General features: G+C 42.3%; 2 protein-coding genes across 3 annotated transcripts in view; one reads left to right on the top strand and one right to left on the bottom strand.

Annotated features, from left to right (window-relative positions):
- VSNL1 (visinin like 1) overlaps positions 1–19,802 on the top strand; it is a 108,782-nt gene extending 88,980 nt beyond the window's left edge. For both annotated transcript variants that reach the window (XM_084826585.1, XM_084826586.1), the window contains exons 3-4: positions 17,856–18,071; positions 19,034–19,802. In XM_084826585.1, the coding sequence (XP_084682711.1) occupies positions 17,856–18,071; positions 19,034–19,231 (414 nt within the window). In that variant the 3' untranslated portion in view covers positions 19,232–19,802. The remainder of the gene's footprint in view (positions 1–17,855; positions 18,072–19,033) is intronic.
- Positions 12,805–20,084, bottom strand: part of SMC6 (structural maintenance of chromosomes 6) — a 108,687-nt gene continuing 101,407 nt past the window's right edge. The window contains exon 28 of the mRNA XM_084826582.1: positions 12,805–12,820. The gene's annotated coding sequence lies outside the window, so the exon portion shown is untranslated. The remainder of the gene's footprint in view (positions 12,821–20,084) is intronic.

Here is a 20,084-nt window from a genome sequence, read left to right as displayed (position 1 = left end):
ATCATTATTTTATGGTTGTTCTTCTGTGTTTTGCACATTGCCTTGAGCAATTTTAATTGAGAGGTATTTTATTAATTTTTTAAAAAAAACGTGACTTAAAGGTGAAATTCTATCTATCTTCATTTAAAATTGGGCTGTTCTTAGGCTGTCCCAACCTAATCCCATCTTTGCTGTTGCGTGTCTGCAACAATCACTAGGAGTTGAAATCCTAAGGCCCTAATGTATTGTGTTTAGGGATCACCTAGCTGTCTTGTTTACCTTCAGAGTTCTGGAAACGGATAGGCTTGGATTAATACAATGCAAAGCCTTTCACATCTGCATCATTAGTTTTAATCCAAGCTAGGAATAAGGCATGAATTACCATTATCATGTTTGGCACATTAAACAACCTGACTGCACAGGATTGCAGGCATAAAGCATGGGTAATCAATCATAACATTGTCAGGGGAAAATGTACAATGAGTTTCATTAATCAAGCTTAGACATAATTCCTTTAGTCATTCAGGCTGCAATCCTATACTCACTTGCCCAGTAGTAAGCCCCATTGACCTCAGTGGCACTTAATTCTGAGTAGACAGGTTTAGGATTGTGCTGTTGGTAGTCAATAAGTTCATAACTTCATGAAAAACTGATTATTTATTTGTAAAATGTATGTGTTGCCTTTCCAACTAAAGATTGCTCAAGGTGACTTCATATTTACAAAGTGCCCAAGGTCCCCCAGTGACCTTGATGGATGAATGGGGAAGATAGTGACTTGCCCAAGGTCACCCAGTGAGCTTCACAGTGGAACGGGGATCTGAACCTGAGTCGCCCAAGTCCTAGTCTGAAACTGTAACCACTACACCACAGATAGAAATAATTTTAAACATTAAAATAGAACTTCAAAGTAACAAGCAAAAAGGAAAACACATAACATGAAAGCAGCCACGGGGAATCAACTCAGTAATTTTTTTTATCATTAAAAACTTCTAACCAATGAGAGTCCTTCACCTTCCGAGGCAGTCTATTCCACTGTGGAACAGGTCATACAATCAGGAAGTTCTTGCTAAAGCTCAATCTCAATCTTTTTTTTCTTGAAATTTGGACCCATTGGTTTGGGTCCTCTGAAGAACAGAAAACGAATTTGCTCCATAATCTGTGTGACAGCCTTTTAGTGTCTGAAGAGGGCTCTTATATCATCTCTTAATTGTCTTTTCTGCAGGCAACTCCTTCAGCCTTTTCTCATCTTGGCCTCTTTCCTTCTTTGTCACTCTCCTATGGACACTCACCAGCTTGATCTGGCCTCTTACTAATGGCGTCTGTCTGAGATCTCATAAGAGCTGAATTGATGGGCTCTGAGCAAATTTTTTTCAGGAGCAGTTTTTGACTTTGGTCTTTGGTTTTGACAATACAGCATTCTCTTGGGAGCAGCAAGGGGTGTGGGAACGTGAGATTCACGAATCGATGACCCATTTGACTAATTTTTCATAGGTGAAAGTGTGCAGGCTTTGCAGAGCTTTCCGTGAACTTGTCTTAGATGAAGTGCAAAGACAAATGCTTCATCTGGGGAAAGAAGAAGCTGAAGTAAAGAAATCCCATGTCTTATTGCTTTAAGAGGCACTTACCGCTGGATGTCTTGGTGTCATCTACCAGTTAGTAGAGCAATAACAACTAAAGTGATGCTTTCACAGGTGTGCTTTCCTGACTGGAGGAATGTATGCAGTGTGTCCCCAGAGAATGCCAGTGTGCTGAAGTAAACACTGAGAGGAAGCTCAGGGTACAGAAGAAGCATCAGCAGCGGAGGGGCTGCACAGTTATCCTTGCTGATAACAATTTACATGATTCTGTACCTACTGACTTGATGCCTCTGCTGTCACTCACTTTGCACTAACTCATTTGCAAGGAGATTGCACAGTAACCTTACAGCAGGAGTGCTGAAACTCTTGCAGCCCAAGGACCAAATTCCATTTTAGAGAACTCTTGTGGTTGCATCCCAGTGGTGGATGGGGACAAAGTCAAAAGGGGCAGGGTCAAAATATCAAAAATGCCAGCATATTGTAGCTTAAAGCTCTTACTGCCTGTGACCCAGTCTTAGGAGAGGCATTTCAACCTTTTAGAAAGGTGGGAAAGCTGCACAAAAGTTGGGAAACCCCCAAATGATCAGTGGCCAGGGGAAAGGAGGTGGGGCCAGGGGAAGGGGTGTGGCCATCTGGGGAACTCTGGAGGCCTGGATTGGGGCTCAAGGTGGGCTAGATTTGGGCCCCATGCCTGAGGTTCTGCACCTTGCCATAAAAGAATGATGTTCGCCTATTTAGATGCCTTTCAAATAAATGTAAGCACTGGCAATAGCTCTAGTCAAAGAACATGTCAACTTGTCCAGTGATACTGCCTGTTCAAAAATTTTGAAGCAGCTATCTTTTCAAAAAGGACTGAATAAATTGCTAATCAAGACTGCATTGATGTTTTCTTGTACCTTATACACTGATACATTATTCCAGTAATCAAAGGGGTAGGTGGGGGGGAGAGAGAAGAAAAGAGAAAAGAACTATACACAGTCCAAATTCTTCTTCATGAATTTGTACATGTCAATGTGAAGTTCTTTTAAAAAACATTTTTGTGGATTCCTTTCTATCCAGTCATATAGAATATTTCCCTCACCATGGTATTATCATTTTATTTAGTGTTAGAGATTATTATTATTACTACTACTACTACTACATTTATATCCCGCCTTTTTTCCTCTTCCAAGGAACAAGGGGCTTACACAGTCCTCCTCTCCATTTTATTCTCACAACAACCCTGTGATGTAGGTTAAGCTGAGAGTCTGTGGCCCAGTGAGTTTCATGGCCAAGTGGGGACTAGAACCTGCATCTCCCAAGTCCCAGGTCAGGACTCTAACCACTACACCACACTGGCTCTACAGCACACATGACATTCCTTTTTATTTCACATCCACAAACATTGATCCTCTTCTTCTTCACTTGTAGAGAAGGTCACTGTCCATTCCCCTCTAAAAATAAGCTGAAGTGCTTGTTGTGAGCCTGTCAGGGGAACTATGTTAAACCAATATTCATTATGGAAAAGCATTAATAGTGTCCCCAGTGGAAGCACATTGATTAGCTGCTTGGGTAGCTCACATTGCATCAGGGTGAATTTTCCAGTGCCTTTCTGAAGTACTGTTTAGGAAAAGGAAACAATAAAGCATCTCTTCATCTCTGTATTGTGATGTCTATAAATAGACCCACTCAGATTCTGCTTGACAAACAGAGTTTAAATATTCAATATAAGCTTAAGGCCATTGGAAGTATTTGTTAAGGAAAATAGGGTTTGGGGAGGGATCACAGGATGTCTCCCTAATAAGCACACAAAAATGGCGGGTGAATCTTTTCCCAACAACAGTGCCATCTGGGGAAAGCCTTATTTACTGAATTTGGAGAAAATATTTAGCTATTGAATTTATGCCTTCATTCACTACCAAAGGCACAGAAGCCTGTCCAGAGGCAGAGTAGGGAGGGGAAACAGTAAGCATATAGCTTTTTTAAAAAGCCATGATGGTTTTTTGTTTTGCTTTTTGTGGCCCTTCCCTCCATAATGTGCTTGGTTAAGCACATTATGCTTTTATCTGCTGCCAAGTACAGAATCTGTCATGTTAATGCCATCTAAAAATCAGCATGCATAAAATAAAAAATAGCAGTCAGTAAGTGTGAAAATGTACAATGTCTTACAATACTTACAACAGAGTCTCCAAATATGGCAAAGGACAGGATTCCTGTATCCTTAAGATGGCATTCCTTCAATTAAGGAGTAAACTCAATTGAACTGTAAGTGTTAGATAGAAGAGAGAGGGATTGCACTTAAGAGAGGGATGGATTGCACTGTAAGTGTTGGATAGAAGAGATAATTTCAGTGCCTGCAGTTTTTCTTACTCCTAGACCCCTGTATCACAACAACCTACTAGACTAGTCAAAATGCCCCACTCTTCTACACGGTTCTTATGATTTGTTCTTACATAGCTAGCAAAGGGCTGGATGTGCCCGATGTCGTCCAATCTCAGAAGCTAAGCAGGATCAGCCCTGGTTAGTACTTGGATGGGAGACTGCCTGGGAATCAGGCTTCCTGCATTGGGCAGGGGGTTGGACTCAATGGTCTTGTAGGCCCCTTCCAACCCTACTATTCTATGATTCCATGATAGCTTGCTGGCCCCAAGTGATGGCCTCCACGAGCATGGATCTGTCCATGAGCTCACAGTCTGGCTAGAATTATGTGGAGGCAGTACCAGCTCCACACGATTATAAGACATCCTCAATGGCCTCCTCCCTCAGTAAGTCTACCTCCTCACCAGCGTTGTTACTAGCTGCTGCTGCTACCCTTCTTCATCATTGTTACCACCTGCTTGCTGGCTAGGCAGAGAGCTAGTGAGCAAGCAGGAAGTGACATCTTCTGCTCTGCCATCTTATAACCACTGTTGTCTGACCAGAGAGAGAGAGAGAGAGAGAGAGAGAGAGAGAGAGAGAGGCAGGTGACCAAGTAGGTTCTACTGAAGAGGAGCAGTAGGTCCAGGAGCTCTTCACCATAGGCCCTCAGTGGGTGCCCAACCAAGCTGACAGCCCTGTGTATATGCACCAGCTGTATGAATTGATACCTCCACATGGGGACTTTACATGTTGTTACCATGATTTTTAAGCTGTTGCAGACACATGTACAGTCCTCACATGAAGGCAGTCGTTCATTCAGTTGGGTGCATCAGTGCAATTCCATCTGGGTTGCAAACCCATAGGTAGTTTCACATACTCCCCAGACCTCCAGTGGTATGACTGTAGAATTTTTTATTCAAGTAATAGCGAGGTGGCTGTGTTGTCTCTTCTCTGGCACAGATAGGAACTCTTCTCTAGAGAATCCAATTGAAAGTAGTCCCAGGTGTTTGGTACAATTCTGTTAAACCTATATAAAAATTATTTTCTTAGGGCGAAATACCTGTGTGTGAGTCCCCCACCCCCACTCCCTGGTCTCTTGAGTAGCTACTGAGAAAGGCTTTATTGTTCGGAGGTTGAACATGAAACCAGTTACATACTTGGGCAATAAAGGATGCTTTCACTATTGACAGATTGCAATTTCTCTGACAGAAATGTGCAGCAGCTTCTTTTCTAGGACAACTACACCATGAAGTGCTGTTTCTTCATGGTTTCTGCCTGGGACATGCATTTGTGTGGTGAAGATTGAATAGTTTGGACAGTTCACTGAAGTTGTAAATAATATCCTACCTAAAAAGCAACAACAGTTAATTGAACGTTTTTCTTTCTTACTCTTGCACATTACATATTAATTATAAATATGTTTATACCACCTCTAAATCATATTTCCATGCTGGCTGGGGAATGCTGGGAGTTGCAGGAATGTTTTCTAAAAATTCACAGGATTGTGCCCTTAGTCTTCCTGGATCCTTAGAGATGTATCTAATACTTTGCCTCTGTTTGTTGTGTGAGTGTAGCCTGGGATTCTAACATACTTTACATCTCAGCTGTGTCTCCTCTTAGGGTACTATATAGTCTGCAGCTGAGTTTTAATTGTAGATACTCAGTGTAGCTGGTGGGTTGGAAGAAAATCTTCCATCACCACCACCCCTTTGACGTCATAGCCGAGTAACTGTTTAAGCAATAATGCCCAACGGGGCTGCGGTGAGCATTGCGTAAGGGCGAGGTTGCCCGTGTAATGGCTCTGTGGCAGTGCTGTGACTGCCTTTGGCTTTCCATTGTTCAGATCTAATTAGAGAACACTGTAATTCAAAATCAATTCATTTCCTGCTGGTTCGTAACTAATTCTCCATCAGTGTGAATCAAGAGATTATTCCTGCAGGTTAGAACTTTATTTAAAGCCACAATTACACCTGATACTAGCCATGTGAACAGGCAATACACAACAGGCAAGCAGAACTCTCTACGAGGTTTTTGAATTTAAAAGAAAAGTTGTTTTTAAAGCAGGTCAGATATCAAATTTATATGGATGATGAACTAGATCTGAACCTTGTGATTCTCCAAAAAACCCACCACCACCTAACGCAGCAACTGCAAAACAAGCCTGTTGCAAGCTTTATGACAGCAAAGTCCAGTGTTCTTCTAATTAAAGAAATCTTAGGTGTCCTTTAAGTTTACAGAAGCGCAGTAGGAGGCATTTTTCTATGAGTTCATCCATTAACACTACTTTTAACTGAGGGCCACAACTGTGCGCGTGTGGTTGCAGGTCTTTAAACATTATGTCCTGCTGTGGGATTAACCCATTGAAAAATGCCTTCCACAGTGCTCCTCTAACGTTTAAAGCAGGGGAGGGAACCTCTTGCCTAGAGGCCTGCAGAGCCTCCAAGGCCCACCCCCTAGAGGAATCAGAGATAACAGCAGGGCTGTGGGTGTTGGGGGACTCAAATGGTGCTGGGAGGAGCAGCTGCTCTTCCCAGCACTGGCCAAGTCTGTTTGCACGGTGTCCACCCCCCAACACACAAACGGGGATACATGTGCTGCACAAACCAGGCAGGGACTGCTTTCCCCGAACTTGCCCTCCTTTCTCTGTGCTGACAGCGACATGGAACTCTGTGCCTCTGATAGCTTGGAGAAAGGCAAAAAGGGTGGGGCTGAGCGATGATAGCAGTGGTCATAGCCATGCCCACTGATGTCATCTGGCCCAAGGAACAATTCGTCCCCCCACCTAAAAGTGGTTGCTCGCTCCTGGTTTAAAGGGTGTCTTAGTAGTTTTAAATTAGTTAATAAATGTGAATCTGTATATATTAGCACAGATATAAAAACAATGGCTGGTATCAGTCAGTCACCAGGCAGGCAAATTCCAACAGGCACACTTGGTCCTTACTTTGGGATGGGTCTTTTCCTCATCACTGAGAGACTGCTCTGCCCTACTGAATGCTGCAAAATCTCCCCGCACAGGTCCACGTTGCTCTCCCCGCCCACCCCGCATTGAACTCCACCTCCACCAGTGCACCGCTAAAGCAAACAAGGCATAGTCTTGTTAAAAATACTTCAGAGTACTTTATTTTTGGCAGAGCAAGCATAACATTTGCTTGTGAAAGTTTTCTTGGCATGATGGTGAATTACTAGGAGCAGTGGCACCTTCTAGCTTTCTGCTTTTCCTGCAGTTGTTGAAGACAAAGGACCTGCTAGAAAAAAAGGTGGCAATCCTAGCTTAGTTCAAAGCAGAGGTTGAGGAACCTGCGGCCTTCTGAATATTTTTGGCCTACAACTCCCATTATCCCCATACATTGGCCATGCTGGCTATGGATGATGGGAGTTGGAGTCCAACATCATTTCCCCCATTTTTCCCACTCCTGGTTTAGGGTTACTGCCTTTTTCTGGCAAAAGACCTGTGCATTTAATACCAGCCGGCAAGATAGAAATTCAGCAGATATAGCTACCCTAACATGGAGATGCAGGGCTGGTGGAAGTTTCAGCTGTTAAATTTGAATCTGTTATGCAGCTCTTTTAAGGGTTTAGTAATAATCCAGAAAGAAGAGAGCTGCACCAATCCATAGCAAACAGAAGAGGAAAATGTACAAAGGGCTGTAGGAGAGTAGTTTTATTTTTAGACAATGGCCCAATGCCTTTTGAGCTTGCAGCTCCTTTTCAAGGGTAATTTCCTTTTGTGGCTCTTTCTAGAGATAACAGATACTTTTTCTTCATTTCTCCAGAAGTTCAAGAGACGTCTAGCCATTTTCAAAAAACAAAAACAATATTTTCTCAGCACCTTAGGATATTGCCCACTTGTTTTTGCCAAGATCCAGTGGTTAAAAAGGGACTTCATACTCAGGGACAATATTTGCTTCATATTATTTGACCTTTGAATACTGAGATGATTACAATCTCAATGGTCTCAGAAATTTCATAACTGTAACTTGGTGGTACTGTATGCTTCTAAAACATTTTTTTTTCAAAGGGATAGAATTTCAGACTACAGTTCATTCCAAATATCACATACACAGCCCAACAGATTTAGAGGAGACACCTACCAGCTATGTGCAGCTTGTAGCTTGATTATACAGAATATAATCATTAACATTTTAGCAGTTTCTGCAGAAGATCTAATTCATTAAAGCATTTTCTGAGGAAATCTTGATAGGATTTGTTTTCCCCAGTAGAAACTTGAGTTTAACCATCGTTATATTCTATCAAAGGTAGAAGTTTAATCATTTTAGCAGTTTTAAAACCAATGACTTTTTATTCATTAATTGGTGCTGCTTCCAGTTATTTGTGCTTAATGTTTATGTAGTTTTATAGTGTGTAAGAACATAAGAAGAGCTTTGATGGATGGCCTGTCTAGTTCATTCTGTTTGTACAGCGCCCAACCAGCTGCCTGTGGGAAGCCCACAAGCTGGACAAGAATGTGATAGCACTTCCAGCAACTGGAAGACAGAAGCATATTGCCTCTGATACTGGAAGTAATATATATGCCTTTCAGTGCCTTGTGAAGTCCTAGCTCTTTAAAGAGGCTTTTGAGGGAACTCAGCAGATAATATGGTCCGTTAATTAATTCTGTTGTTACAATATTTTTATCATGTCATTTGATAGTGTGGAAGAAAAGCAGGATAGACATTTTAAAAAATAAACAAATCTGATTTACACCCACAAATATACATCAAGAAGCCCTGTGCTAATGGGGTTCCCAGGCACAAGACAGGAATATGATGTCTGTGCCACAAAATATGTAGCCACCCTCAGAGAGCCTCAAGTGGTAGTTAAATAACCAGTGTCAACTTTGTTTGTGTGAATGTCTGCATACTGAAAGACCTGTTCACACATCACCAACAACCCATGGATAAGAAACCACAGGTTGCTGGAAATGCAGCAAGAGCCCACCTGCTTCTGCTACGATAAACAACCTGGGTTATTTATGTGACATCCAAACCCGGAACTCTGGGCAGTTGGGGAATTAACAACCCAGAATTTGAACCCATAGAATCATAGAATAGTAGGGTTGGAAGGAGCCTACAAGGCCATCGAGTCCAACCCGCTGCTCAGTCCAGGAATCCAAGTCAGAGCATCCCTGACAGATGGCTGTCCAGCCTCATCTTGAATGCCTCCAGTGTGGGAGAGCCCACCACCTCCCTAGGTAATTGGTTCCATTGTCGTATTGCTCTTACAGTCAGAAAGTTTTTCCTGATGTTCAGCCGGAATCTGGCTTCCTGTCACTTGAGCCCATTATTCCGTGTCCTGCACTCTGGGATGATCAAGAAGAGATCCTGGCCTTCTTCTCTGTGACAACCTTTCAAGTACTTGAAGAGTGCTATCATATCTCCCCTCAGTCTTCTCTTCTCAAGGCTAAACATGCCCAGTTCTTTCAGTCTCTCTTCATAAGGCTTTGTTTCCAGTCGCCTGATCATCTTCGTTGCCCTCCTCTGACCCCTCTCCAGTTTGTCTGCATCCTTCTTAAAGTGCCCAGAACTGGACACAGTACTCCAGAGGAGGCCTAACCAGTGCTGAGTAGAGGGAAACTAGTACTTCCCGGGATATGGATGCTATGCTTCTATTAATGCAGCCCAAAAGAGCATTTGCCTTTTTTGCAACCACATCACATTGTTGGCTCATATTCAGCTTGTGATCGACAACAATTCCAAGATATTTCTCACTTGTAGTGTTGTTGAGCCACGTATCCCCCATCTTGTAAAGATGCTTTAAAGACACAAACCCAGAGTTTGTGTCTGTTACAAATCATATCTGGCTCATTCGGAAATATTTTTCAGTCACTTAAAATAATTCTCTCAGTTAACGGAGCGTCAGCACAATAATTCTCATTTTTCATGCTGAAATGGAATTGTAGATATTGCAGAGTGTGAGGTCAAAATACAAATTGGAACGTGATAAAAAAAAAAACTGGAAGAACTTTCCCCCCACCCTGCCTTCCTTGTATATATCTGTTGTTGTTGTTTGATTTTGCTCAAGGTTCATAAACCTTTTGCTCAAGGTTTATGAAAACTTCAGGTATGAAGCTTCTCATACCTGAAACTACAAGAGGTTGTTTTGCATTGCAAGTGTATAAGCAGGAACAGCCTTAGATATTTTCTTGTCCGCTATGCCTGATGGGCTTCCAACTCTACCAACTTCATGTTATTGCATGAGTAAATTAAGAAGCAACTATTATTAACATGTTTTCTTGCAGATGACAGTAATGTTTAAAATCGCACTCACTTTTCCCCACAAACATGGAAAGAAATTCCCTATAGGGAATGCCTAGTTGTTGCCTGCTATTTAGGGGGCGAATTAAAATTTACTTCAATAACCTAATTAGCAACTATGTCTGGGGTTCTTCAACACGTATAGTAGATGGGGAGGGGGGAATTTTCACTGGGATTGCAGAGTGTAGGAAGCAGAGGTTTAACCCTTCCCTTCCCAGCCACAATCCCAATTAAAAGTACTCCATGTGCGGCAATTAATGGTAGGAAAAAAGCTCCCACTGGCACCAATGGGAGCTTTTATCCTAACTCTATTAGCTGCAGGAGGATTTTCATTGGGTTCATCCCAAATAAGGCTTCTCCCTCAACTGTCATCACCAACAGCCATTTCCCCAGAGGCTGAAATCCTGCTTAAAGCAGGAAGGGTGCATCTTCTATAAATCATTTTAAAAACCCAGACGTTGTTGCTAACACCGCTATTAAAGTAACGTCCAGTTTAACCCAAAGTAGCTGTGCACACTCCTTTAACAGTAAGGACAGACCAGCTTATCAGCTTCCCCATTCATGTTCTGCTCCATTTCCCAAAGTGGGGGGAAGCCGCTGAATGGAGCAGTTACGGAGTACTGAAGGGCCGGCCACAAGTTTGCCCCATTTCTTCCTGACCTGGCTGGGGAAGCTGTAACTTTAAGGGTTTGGAAATTCAACACCCAGACAGTGTTTCCTGTCATGAAGGTGCTGCGGTAGAAAAAGCTACACATTTCCTTTCTGTACAGTTGTCAAAGGTCCAGTGCTCGGTCAGGAAAAAAAAGAAGACGACAATTCTACGTGACAGCCTTTGCAGTGTTTCACGGGATTCAAAGATCTTGTTTTCAGCTGTTACAAATTGTGAAGACTATCTTCACATGTGAAACAGCTGTAACCAAAAATATATATTGTCAATGTGAGCCTATCTATACACATAGCCAGGAATGGACTTTGAGGTATTAAGTACCTCAGGTACTCATTCTGGTGTTATTACTACACACGTCAACAGCAAGCGCTTTCTTGGCTTTCATTATCAGCCTGAATGAAGCTGCCTTGTGGTACAATCTAGAATCAAACTGCTGTGAAGCACGCCTTGCCTTTCCCCCTCTTAATTACTGTTGGAATAAGAATTACCCAGAGGAGCTCAGCTCCTGTGTTTCTATGTTCTGAGGCAGCCTCTTCTGAGGGCAAGTACTTTGGCTGAGTCTGTGCACTGGGAACGACTGAATCATTCAGTCACACCTGATGCAGAAATGTGGCAGAAATACCCTTCCCCCACTGCCAACTAATTGGAAAGTGGCATGGCCCAAGTAGTGATCATGCAGAGACACAACGGGTTTGACCTCACTGCAGCTTAAGCTTATTTATTACATTCATATCCCACCTTTTCTCCAGGAACGTCAAAGCAGTATACATGGTCATCCCCCCACCCCGCCCCAGTTTATTCTCACAACAACCATATGAGATAGGTTAGATTGATAAGTAGTGACTGGGCCAGTGAGCTGCATGGCTGAGTGGGAATTTGGGTTTCCCCAGTCCTAGCTAAAATTCTCTAAACCTCTGTACCCTACTGTTTGAGGAGCTCATGACTCTGAGGTTAGGAAGCTGTGTGTTGTAGTAGTAGTACTAGTAATATATGTGTAGGTTTTTTATAGATCTATAACACACACACCTCCATTACTTTACATAGCAAGTTGCATAATGAGCAGCACTCTTCTTCTCATCCCACATCTACTGAGGAGAATGACCAGTCTCCATTCCCCCTGACAATACATTCACATCCATTTTTCATACAGAATTGACTAGTTACATGTAAACCTACATGCCAGCTAATTCATTTGATGCTACTGTGTAAGTATCATTTCTGCAGAAGTTCTTAGTGCTGGTTTTGCTCTGCCCCCCCCTACCTCCTCACCATTCAATATAAAGAGTTTACTCATACTCCCAGGAACAGCTTGAGAACCATGACAAACCTGACATTTAGACCATGGCTGACTGAATCAAGTTGGTTGTTTCCCCCTCACCTCCATTTTGTCTCCATGCTTCCATTTTGTCTCTCAGTCTCCATTTTGCCTGTAAATACCTAGCTCACAGGGTCTGGTAATCAAGGATAAGAAGTAATTGCAGGACCAGTTGCCATACACTGGGGGTGCAGAACCTCAGACCTGAGGGTTAAATTCAGCCCTCCTGGGGTCCCCAGATTGCTATTCCCCCTTCTCCAAGCCCCACTCCCTTTCCCTAACCACCAACTGTTTAGTGGTTTCCTGGGTTTTGTGCAGTTTTTTTCCCCATTTGAAAAGGTTGGAATGCCTCACCTAAGGCTTAGCTATAGGCATTAGAAGCTTTATGCTAAAACATGCTGGTATTTTTTGGTATTTTGGCCCCATAACTTTTGCCTTCAGACCCACCCACTACTGGAAAGCCCCCCCCCCCCCCCAGCTTCTCCAAAATGGAATTTGGCTGTCAGGCTGAAAGAGATTCAATCCTGCCATACACTATTGTCATGGAAAAGAGAGAGGGTGCTTCCAGATGAGGCTTTTTTCATGCCATCTTGCTGCTTCATTCACAAAATTTTACAGGAGGTCCAGATGTCGTTGTCTTCCACTCAGAACCCTCCTGTGTTCCCCACCATTTCTTCTGTCTTTTCTCTTGCTGTGGAAAATATGTTAGGAAGAAAAAGATGGAAGAGCTTGGATTGAGAGTGCCCTAACCCTTAATACTCTGGGCCAAAATCCCCCATATACTTCCTAATGCAATAATGACATCCTGCCACTCATTAAATCGACAACACCAAAATCTTCATGTTTTTTTGTGTCTTCCACCTAGGACCAAACACATTCATCCTGCATTTAGGGTCCCTATCTTTTCAGAAGGTAGCTTAGGTTCAGTGCCTCCACCCCTTTTGTTCTCTCAGAAAACCCACTCTATAACTGGTATTGGATTCCTGAACTCTCTGTGATTTCAAAAGCAGTACTGCTGACAGATGCACTGTCTGACTGTTTCTGCAAACTCCTGGCTTGGGTGCCCTTCTCTACACCTTATCACCCTGTGACTCTGCCAAGGGAATGCTCTGCTGCAGCCTGGGAACACTTGCTTTTGGCTCATTCTCCCTTCCCCGTTCTTCTTTCTCTCTGCCCCACACTCTCTCACTGCCCTTCCCTTTCTTACTGCCTGGATGCAGCCTTGGTCTGCTGCTGTTCCACACACTATATTTCTTCATCCCATCTGGGATAGCCTTCAGTAACTGAACTGTAATTTGCCTTTTATTTGTGCTATTAATTAAAAAAAAAAAAAAAAACCTTTCTGGAAAAACTTTGATCTCAGCTTTGTTTTCCCTTCTGGAAACTATACAAGAGCAATCCGCTATCCAGACCAAAGTTCCTAATACTATCCATGTTAATTTGGAAATCATGCTGGTTTCTGGGCTTGTTCTATCAGACTGAGAGCAGCCTGTGGCCTGGCTGAAATAGACTTAGGACTGCAGTAAGAAGAGGTTCCCCTAGTACCAGGACTAAATTCCCTCAGTCATTTGTGTTCATGGAAGGCTTATTCACTGAACATGGAAATAGTTTTCAGACACACATAGACATACATGCCCCAAGCAAGCATTGTGACATGGTATATATTGCAGTTCTCCTTAAAAATAATGATGTGCTAGGCATGTGTAAAAGTAAAAGGTCGCAATAATGAGGAAACAGACTGAAAGGAGTATTTTTCCTCATGACTATCAGAATTTCAAAGAAGTTCCTTCATCACAGCACTTATCCTTGCTTAGGAACACTATCCACTCAAATAATAAGCTGCTACTATTAAATAAAATCACAAACATCGGAAGAGTCTTTATTTTTAACCTCAGAATAAATGAAAATACATGGGAAGAGAGGAAGGAGTCAGACATATTGAGCAGCCACACCAAAATAATTATGTGTGCCTAAGAGCTATGAGATAGATGTTAATAGCCCATCACATTATACTCACCCCAAATCTCTCTGCATATTTAGTATTGTTTCATACATAGCCAAAATCATTTCCTTGAGTACAATCAAATTCCAAAACACACTAGACAAAATGCTGTATCCTTAGTTCAGGATTTCCAGAGCCTATCATCTTATCTTCCTTTGTTCCACCTGAAAGCATCCTCACCCAGGCAAATCTGTCAAGGTTTGGCAAGAAAAATGCTTTTCCTCCTCCCCGATAATTTTTGTGATAGGCAACCCATATCTAGAGCTAAAGATTTGTTGTTCAGTCGTTCAGTCGTGTCCGACTCTTCGTGACCCCATGGACCATAGCACGCCAGGCCTTCCTGTCCTGCGCTCTCTCCCGGAGCGTGCTCAAGTTCATATTCATTGCATCGGTGATGCTATCTAGCCATCTCATCCTCTGTCGTCCCCTTCTCCTTTTGCCTTCAGTCTTTCCCAGCATCAGGGTCTTTTCCAGAGAGCTTTCTCTTCGCATTAGGTGGCCAAAATATTTGAGCTTCAGCTTCAGTATCTGTCCTTCCAAGGAGCACTCAGGGTTGATTTCCTTTAGGATGGACTGATTTGACCTCCTTGCAGTCCAGGGGACTCGTAAGAGTCTTCTCCAGCACCACAGTTCAAAAGCATCCATTCTTCGGCGCTCAGCCTTCCTTATAGTCCAGCTCTCACAGCCATACATTACTACTGGGAAGACCATAGCTTTGATTAGACGGACCTTTGTTGGCAAGGTGATGTCTCTGCTTCTTACTATGCTGTCTAGGTTGGCCATAGCTTTCCTCCCAAGGAGCAAGCGTCTTTTAATTTCATGGCTAAAGTCACTGTCTGCGGTGATCTTGGAGCCCAAGAAAGTAAAATCTGTCACTGCTTCCATTTCTTCCCCTTCTATATGCCAGGAAGTGATAGGGCCAGATGCCATGATCTTAGTTTTTTTAATGTTGAGTTTCAAACCAGTTTTTGCACTCTCCTCTTTCACCCTCAACAAGAGGCTCTTGAGATCCTCTTCGCTTTCTGCCATTAGGGTGGTATCGTCTGCATATCCGAGGTTGTTGATAATTCTCCCAGCAATCTTAATTCCGACCTGTGATTCATCCAACCCGGCATTTCTCATGATGTACTCTGCATATAAGTTAAATAAGCAGGGTGACAATATGCAGCCTTGTCGTACTCCTTTCCCAATTTTGAACCACTCGGTTGTTCCATGTCTGGTTCTTACTGTTGCTTCTTGACCCTCGTACAGGTTTCTCAGGGGACAGGTAAGGTGGTCTGGTACTCCCATCACTTTAAGAATTTGCCACAGTTTGTTGTGATCCACACAATCAAAGGCTTTAGGGTAGTCAATGAAGCAGAAATAGATGTTTTTCTGGAATTCTCTTGCTTTCTCCATGATGCAGCGAATGTTGGCGATTTGATCTCTAGTTCCTCTGCCTCTTCGAAACCCAGCTTGTACTTCCGGTAGTTCTCGGTTCGCATACTGCTGAAGCCTAGCTTGTAGGATTTTGAGCATCACCTTGCTGGCATGTGAAATGAGCGCAATTGTGCGGTAGTTTGAACACTCCTTGGCATTGCCCTTCTTTGGAATTGGAATGTAAACTGACCTTTTCCAGTCTTGCGGCCATTGTTGAGTGTTCCAAATTTGCTGGCATATTGAATGCAGCACTTTAACAGCATCATCTTTTAGGATTTTAAATAGCTCAGCTGGAATACTGTCATCTCCGCTAGCTTTGTTGTTACTAATGCTTCCTAAGGCCCACTTGACTTCACTCTCGAGGATGTCCGGCTCAAGTTCAGTGACCGCACTATCATGGCTATCAAGGACATTACTACCATGGCTATCAAGGACATTAAGATCTTTCCTGTATAGTTCTTCTTTGTATTCTTTCCACCTCGTCTTAATCTCATCTGCTTCTGTGAGGTCCCTGCCTTCTTTGTCCTTTATCATGCACGTCTTTGCACAAAACGTTCCCTTGAGATCTCCGATTTTCTTGAAGAGATCTCTAGTCTTTCCCATTCTGTTGTTTTCCTTGATTTCCTTGCATTGTTCATTTAAGAAGGCCTTCTTGTCTCTCCTTGCTATTCTCTGGAACTCTGCATTCAGTTGGATAAATCTTCCCCTTTCTCCCTTGCTTTTCGCTTCCCTTCTTTCGTGAGCGACTTGTAAAGCCTCATCAGACAGCCACTTGGCTTTCTTGCATTTCTTTTTCTTTGGGATGGATTTCGTTGCTGCCTCCTGCACAATGTTACGGACCTCCGGCCATAGTTCCTCAGGCACTCTGTCTATCAGGTCTAATCCCTGAAATCTATTCCTCACCTCCACTGTATATTCATAAGGGATATGATTTAGGTCATACCTGAATAGTTTAGTGGTTTTCCCTGAGTTCTTCAATTTAAGCCGAAATTTTGCAAGAAGCAGCTCATGATCTGAGCCACAGTCAGCTCCAGGTCTTGTTTTTACTGACTGTATGGAGCTTCTCCATCTTTGGCTGCAAAGGACATAATCAATCTGATTTCGATATTGACCATCCGGTGATGTCCATGTGTAGAGTCGTCTCTTGTGCTGTTGGAAAAGAGTGTTTGCTATGATCAGCATGTTCTCTTGGCAAAACTCTATTAGCTTTTGTCCTGCTTCATTTTGTACACCAAGGCCGTGCCTGCCTGTTATCCCGGTGATTTCTTGACTTCCTACTTTAGCATTCCAGTCCCCTATGATGAAGAGGACATCTTTTTTTGGTGTTAGTTCTAGAAGGTGTTGTAGGTCTTCATAGAACCGATCAGCCTCAGCTTCTTCGGCATCAGTGGTTGGGGCATAGACTTGAATTACTGTGATGTTGAATGGTTTGCCTTGGATTCCTCAGGTGTATTTGGCTATGTGTGTCCCCCACCCACCACTTCAGTTACATTCTAGCACAGCCTTCTCCAACCTGTTGCCCTCCATATGTCTTGAACTACAACCCACCATCAAAGGCTATCAGTCCAACTCATCTGGAAGGCACCAAGTTGGGGAAGGCCACTCTAGCATTTAAGAGGAAACACTTCTCTTAAGTTATTTTATAACTGTTCTCATGCCTTCAGCAAAAGCAAGGTCAAATTTAATATTGGGTAGTAGGTACTTATTAAATACCTTGTTTGTTCCAGATAATAAAAATGGGAAATGGACAAAATGAGACTAGATCGGCAGACATTGTAAAGGAGAATAAATGTAACTTCCTATGTTCCCCCTTTGGTTAGTCAGTATGTAGGCAGCCATGACATTCAATGTTACAGAAGGTCAAACAGACACACTTCGTCTTCATTTCATAAACGGACAATTTCATGGTTATTAGAATTCATAGCAAAGGCAAGAAACAAAAAAATGAAGGGCAATAAGTCTCATGCTTCCTAGCATAAGCTTGACAGCAGCTGGAAATAGCTAATCAGTTTGATTTATAATATTATAAATTCTGCAGGCACTTTATAGAATTAGAGCCCAGATGTCATCTTCAAAGGGACCCAAGGCTAGAATCTTCAGACTTAGAAATAGTTTCATTGAAGTCAATTGGGTTATGATGGTGTCAAATGGACACAGGCTGAAGCACTAAAAAAGCAAAATATTCCAGTAAGGCTGGAGTGCTTAAGGGCTGGTTCTTATGATGCATTTTATACTTGGATATAAAATTCTAATATGGAAGACTTATAGTGTTTTCTAATACTTGCACTTGTATTTGATTTTGCAGTTTTTTCCGTATGGAGATGCTTCAAAGTTTGCCCAACATGCCTTCAGAACCTTTGATAAGAATGGCGACGGAACCATTGACTTCAGAGAGTTCATTTGTGCACTGTCCATCACCTCAAGGGGAAGTTTTGAACAGAAACTAAACTGGGCCTTCAATATGTATGATTTAGATGGAGACGGAAAAATCACAAGAGTAGAAATGCTGGAAATTATAGAGGTGAGATTCTACCCAAATTAGAAGCCAGCTTTCAGTATTCTGTCACATTCTAATGTGCGCAAGAAACAGAACACCCTGCTATTTTGGCTCTGTGCTATTAGTTGCATTTTGTGGTTATGGTTTTATTGTATACTGATTTCGAATGTATTGTAAGCTGCCTAACGGCCTTTGTGGTCAAAAGGCAGAGTAAAATATCAAAGTAAAGTATTATTTTTTAAAAACCCACACAGTTTGGGTCTATGCAGATGAAGAAGTGGGGGTATTTAGGTAGGAACAGGCCTGACCCACTATGACAGGGATTGCCAAATGCTGGGTGTAATCTAAGCCCCTTTTTGGTGTCCCTGAGTACAGCACGCCTTTATTTTCCTATATGTAGGTGAATGAATGCTATTACCTCCAATGGGAAAATGCTGCACTTTTGCAGTGATAGCAAAATCTGCCCACCTTTCCTAATACTAGGTGGCCTAGCGGTCATTCACAGGGGCACCCCAATAGTTCCCACACAATACAATTCTCCCAATCCCAACAAGCATCCTGCTAAACATTTTAAATAAGCGTGAGTATTCCCAATTATAAAAATGCATTCTCTTCCATGAAATGCGTAAGCTCCAATGCAGGACTGTGGGAGATGCTCATATAAGATTCTCACTAGCTTCTGAAAGCTGTATAGCAAATTTCCATAGTAATCTCTCGGTGCAGTAGTTCAACCTTCCGCAATGCATTTGATCTTCACTTCGGATATGAGCTTAACTCTCCAGTTGAAATGCATTTGACTTAAAAGTGCTTGACTTTGGCTGGATTGTGCAGGTAAAGGTTAAGGCAGCAATCACCTGGGAGTAAGCTCCGTTGAGCTCAATGGAAGTTACTTCTGAGTAGAGATGTATAAGATTGCATTGTTTAGTATTTTAAAGCATGTACTAGTTCTGCTGGACCTCATGAAACTGATCTCTTTCTCTCCCAAGGCCATTTATAAAATGGTGGGCACTGTGATAATGATGAAAATGAATGAAGATGGTCTCACACCAGAGCAACGAGTAGACAAGATTTTCAGCAAAATGGATAAGAATAAAGACGACCAGATTACACTGGATGAATTCAAAGAAGCTGCAAAGAGCGACCCTTCCATTGTATTACTCCTGCAATGTGACATTCAGAAATGAGCTCGTGTAAAATGCTTTCATGGACTGCACAGAAGTTTAAATGTTCCATTCGGTTTGCAGCTATATTCACACACACACACACACACACACACACACACACCAAACAACAATTGCTTGGACTACCTATCAGTGGACTTGCTTCTTGTGTTTGAAACACTTGTGTGCATGAGAGTGTCAACTGCTAAAGAATTTTAAAAGTATGTATTATAAAAAAAAAATATGCCACGATGCGATGTGTACGACGTCATTTCATAAGTCCCATTCCTCTGATGCCTGTGCAGCATTGCCATGCTGCAGTGAACTATACTATTTATTGTTCATGTTTTCCTGATGCTAGCTAGCTATATGTCTCCTAAGCTGGGTAATGTTAGTGACACTGAAATCCCCCATGGTAGTGTAACTGCTCATTAGCAAACGTGTCGCCGTCCTGCTGCACAGTGGTAGTGGACAGACTGAGGCGAAGTCCTCAGTTCATGACTCTGATCCAGACGCGTGCTTGTATTGTCAGTGGATATAAATGTACTTCATTTGCATGACTTTCAAGTTTGCCTTAATTATTACCTCATTGGTACCCTTCTGATCAGAAAAAAGAGCTATGTCAGAGGAATGAAGTGTAAGACAAAAATTCTGAAAACAGCTAACCCTGCTAAAGTGTTCCCTTAATTGAAAGTTAACATATAAATATATATAATATAAATATATATAAAACACGTTTAAAATACTGTTTTATTGGAAGTTTAACACATTTTGTTGGGAGTGTTATTAATTTCTGCTTGAAATTTTCATAAGCTTCCAAAGAGGTTGAGATCAGTGTCCCCAAATAAATTTATAATATTTGACTTCTCATTTGTTT

The sequence above is a fragment of the Heloderma suspectum genome, chromosome 1 (assembly GCF_057233095.1).
Source record: "Heloderma suspectum isolate Gila_16-S chromosome 1, 16-S_ref, whole genome shotgun sequence".
NCBI lineage: Eukaryota > Metazoa > Chordata > Lepidosauria > Squamata > Helodermatidae > Heloderma > Heloderma suspectum.
The sequence above is the reverse complement of the archived record's forward strand: the minus strand, read 5'-3'. Positions and strand labels throughout refer to the sequence as shown.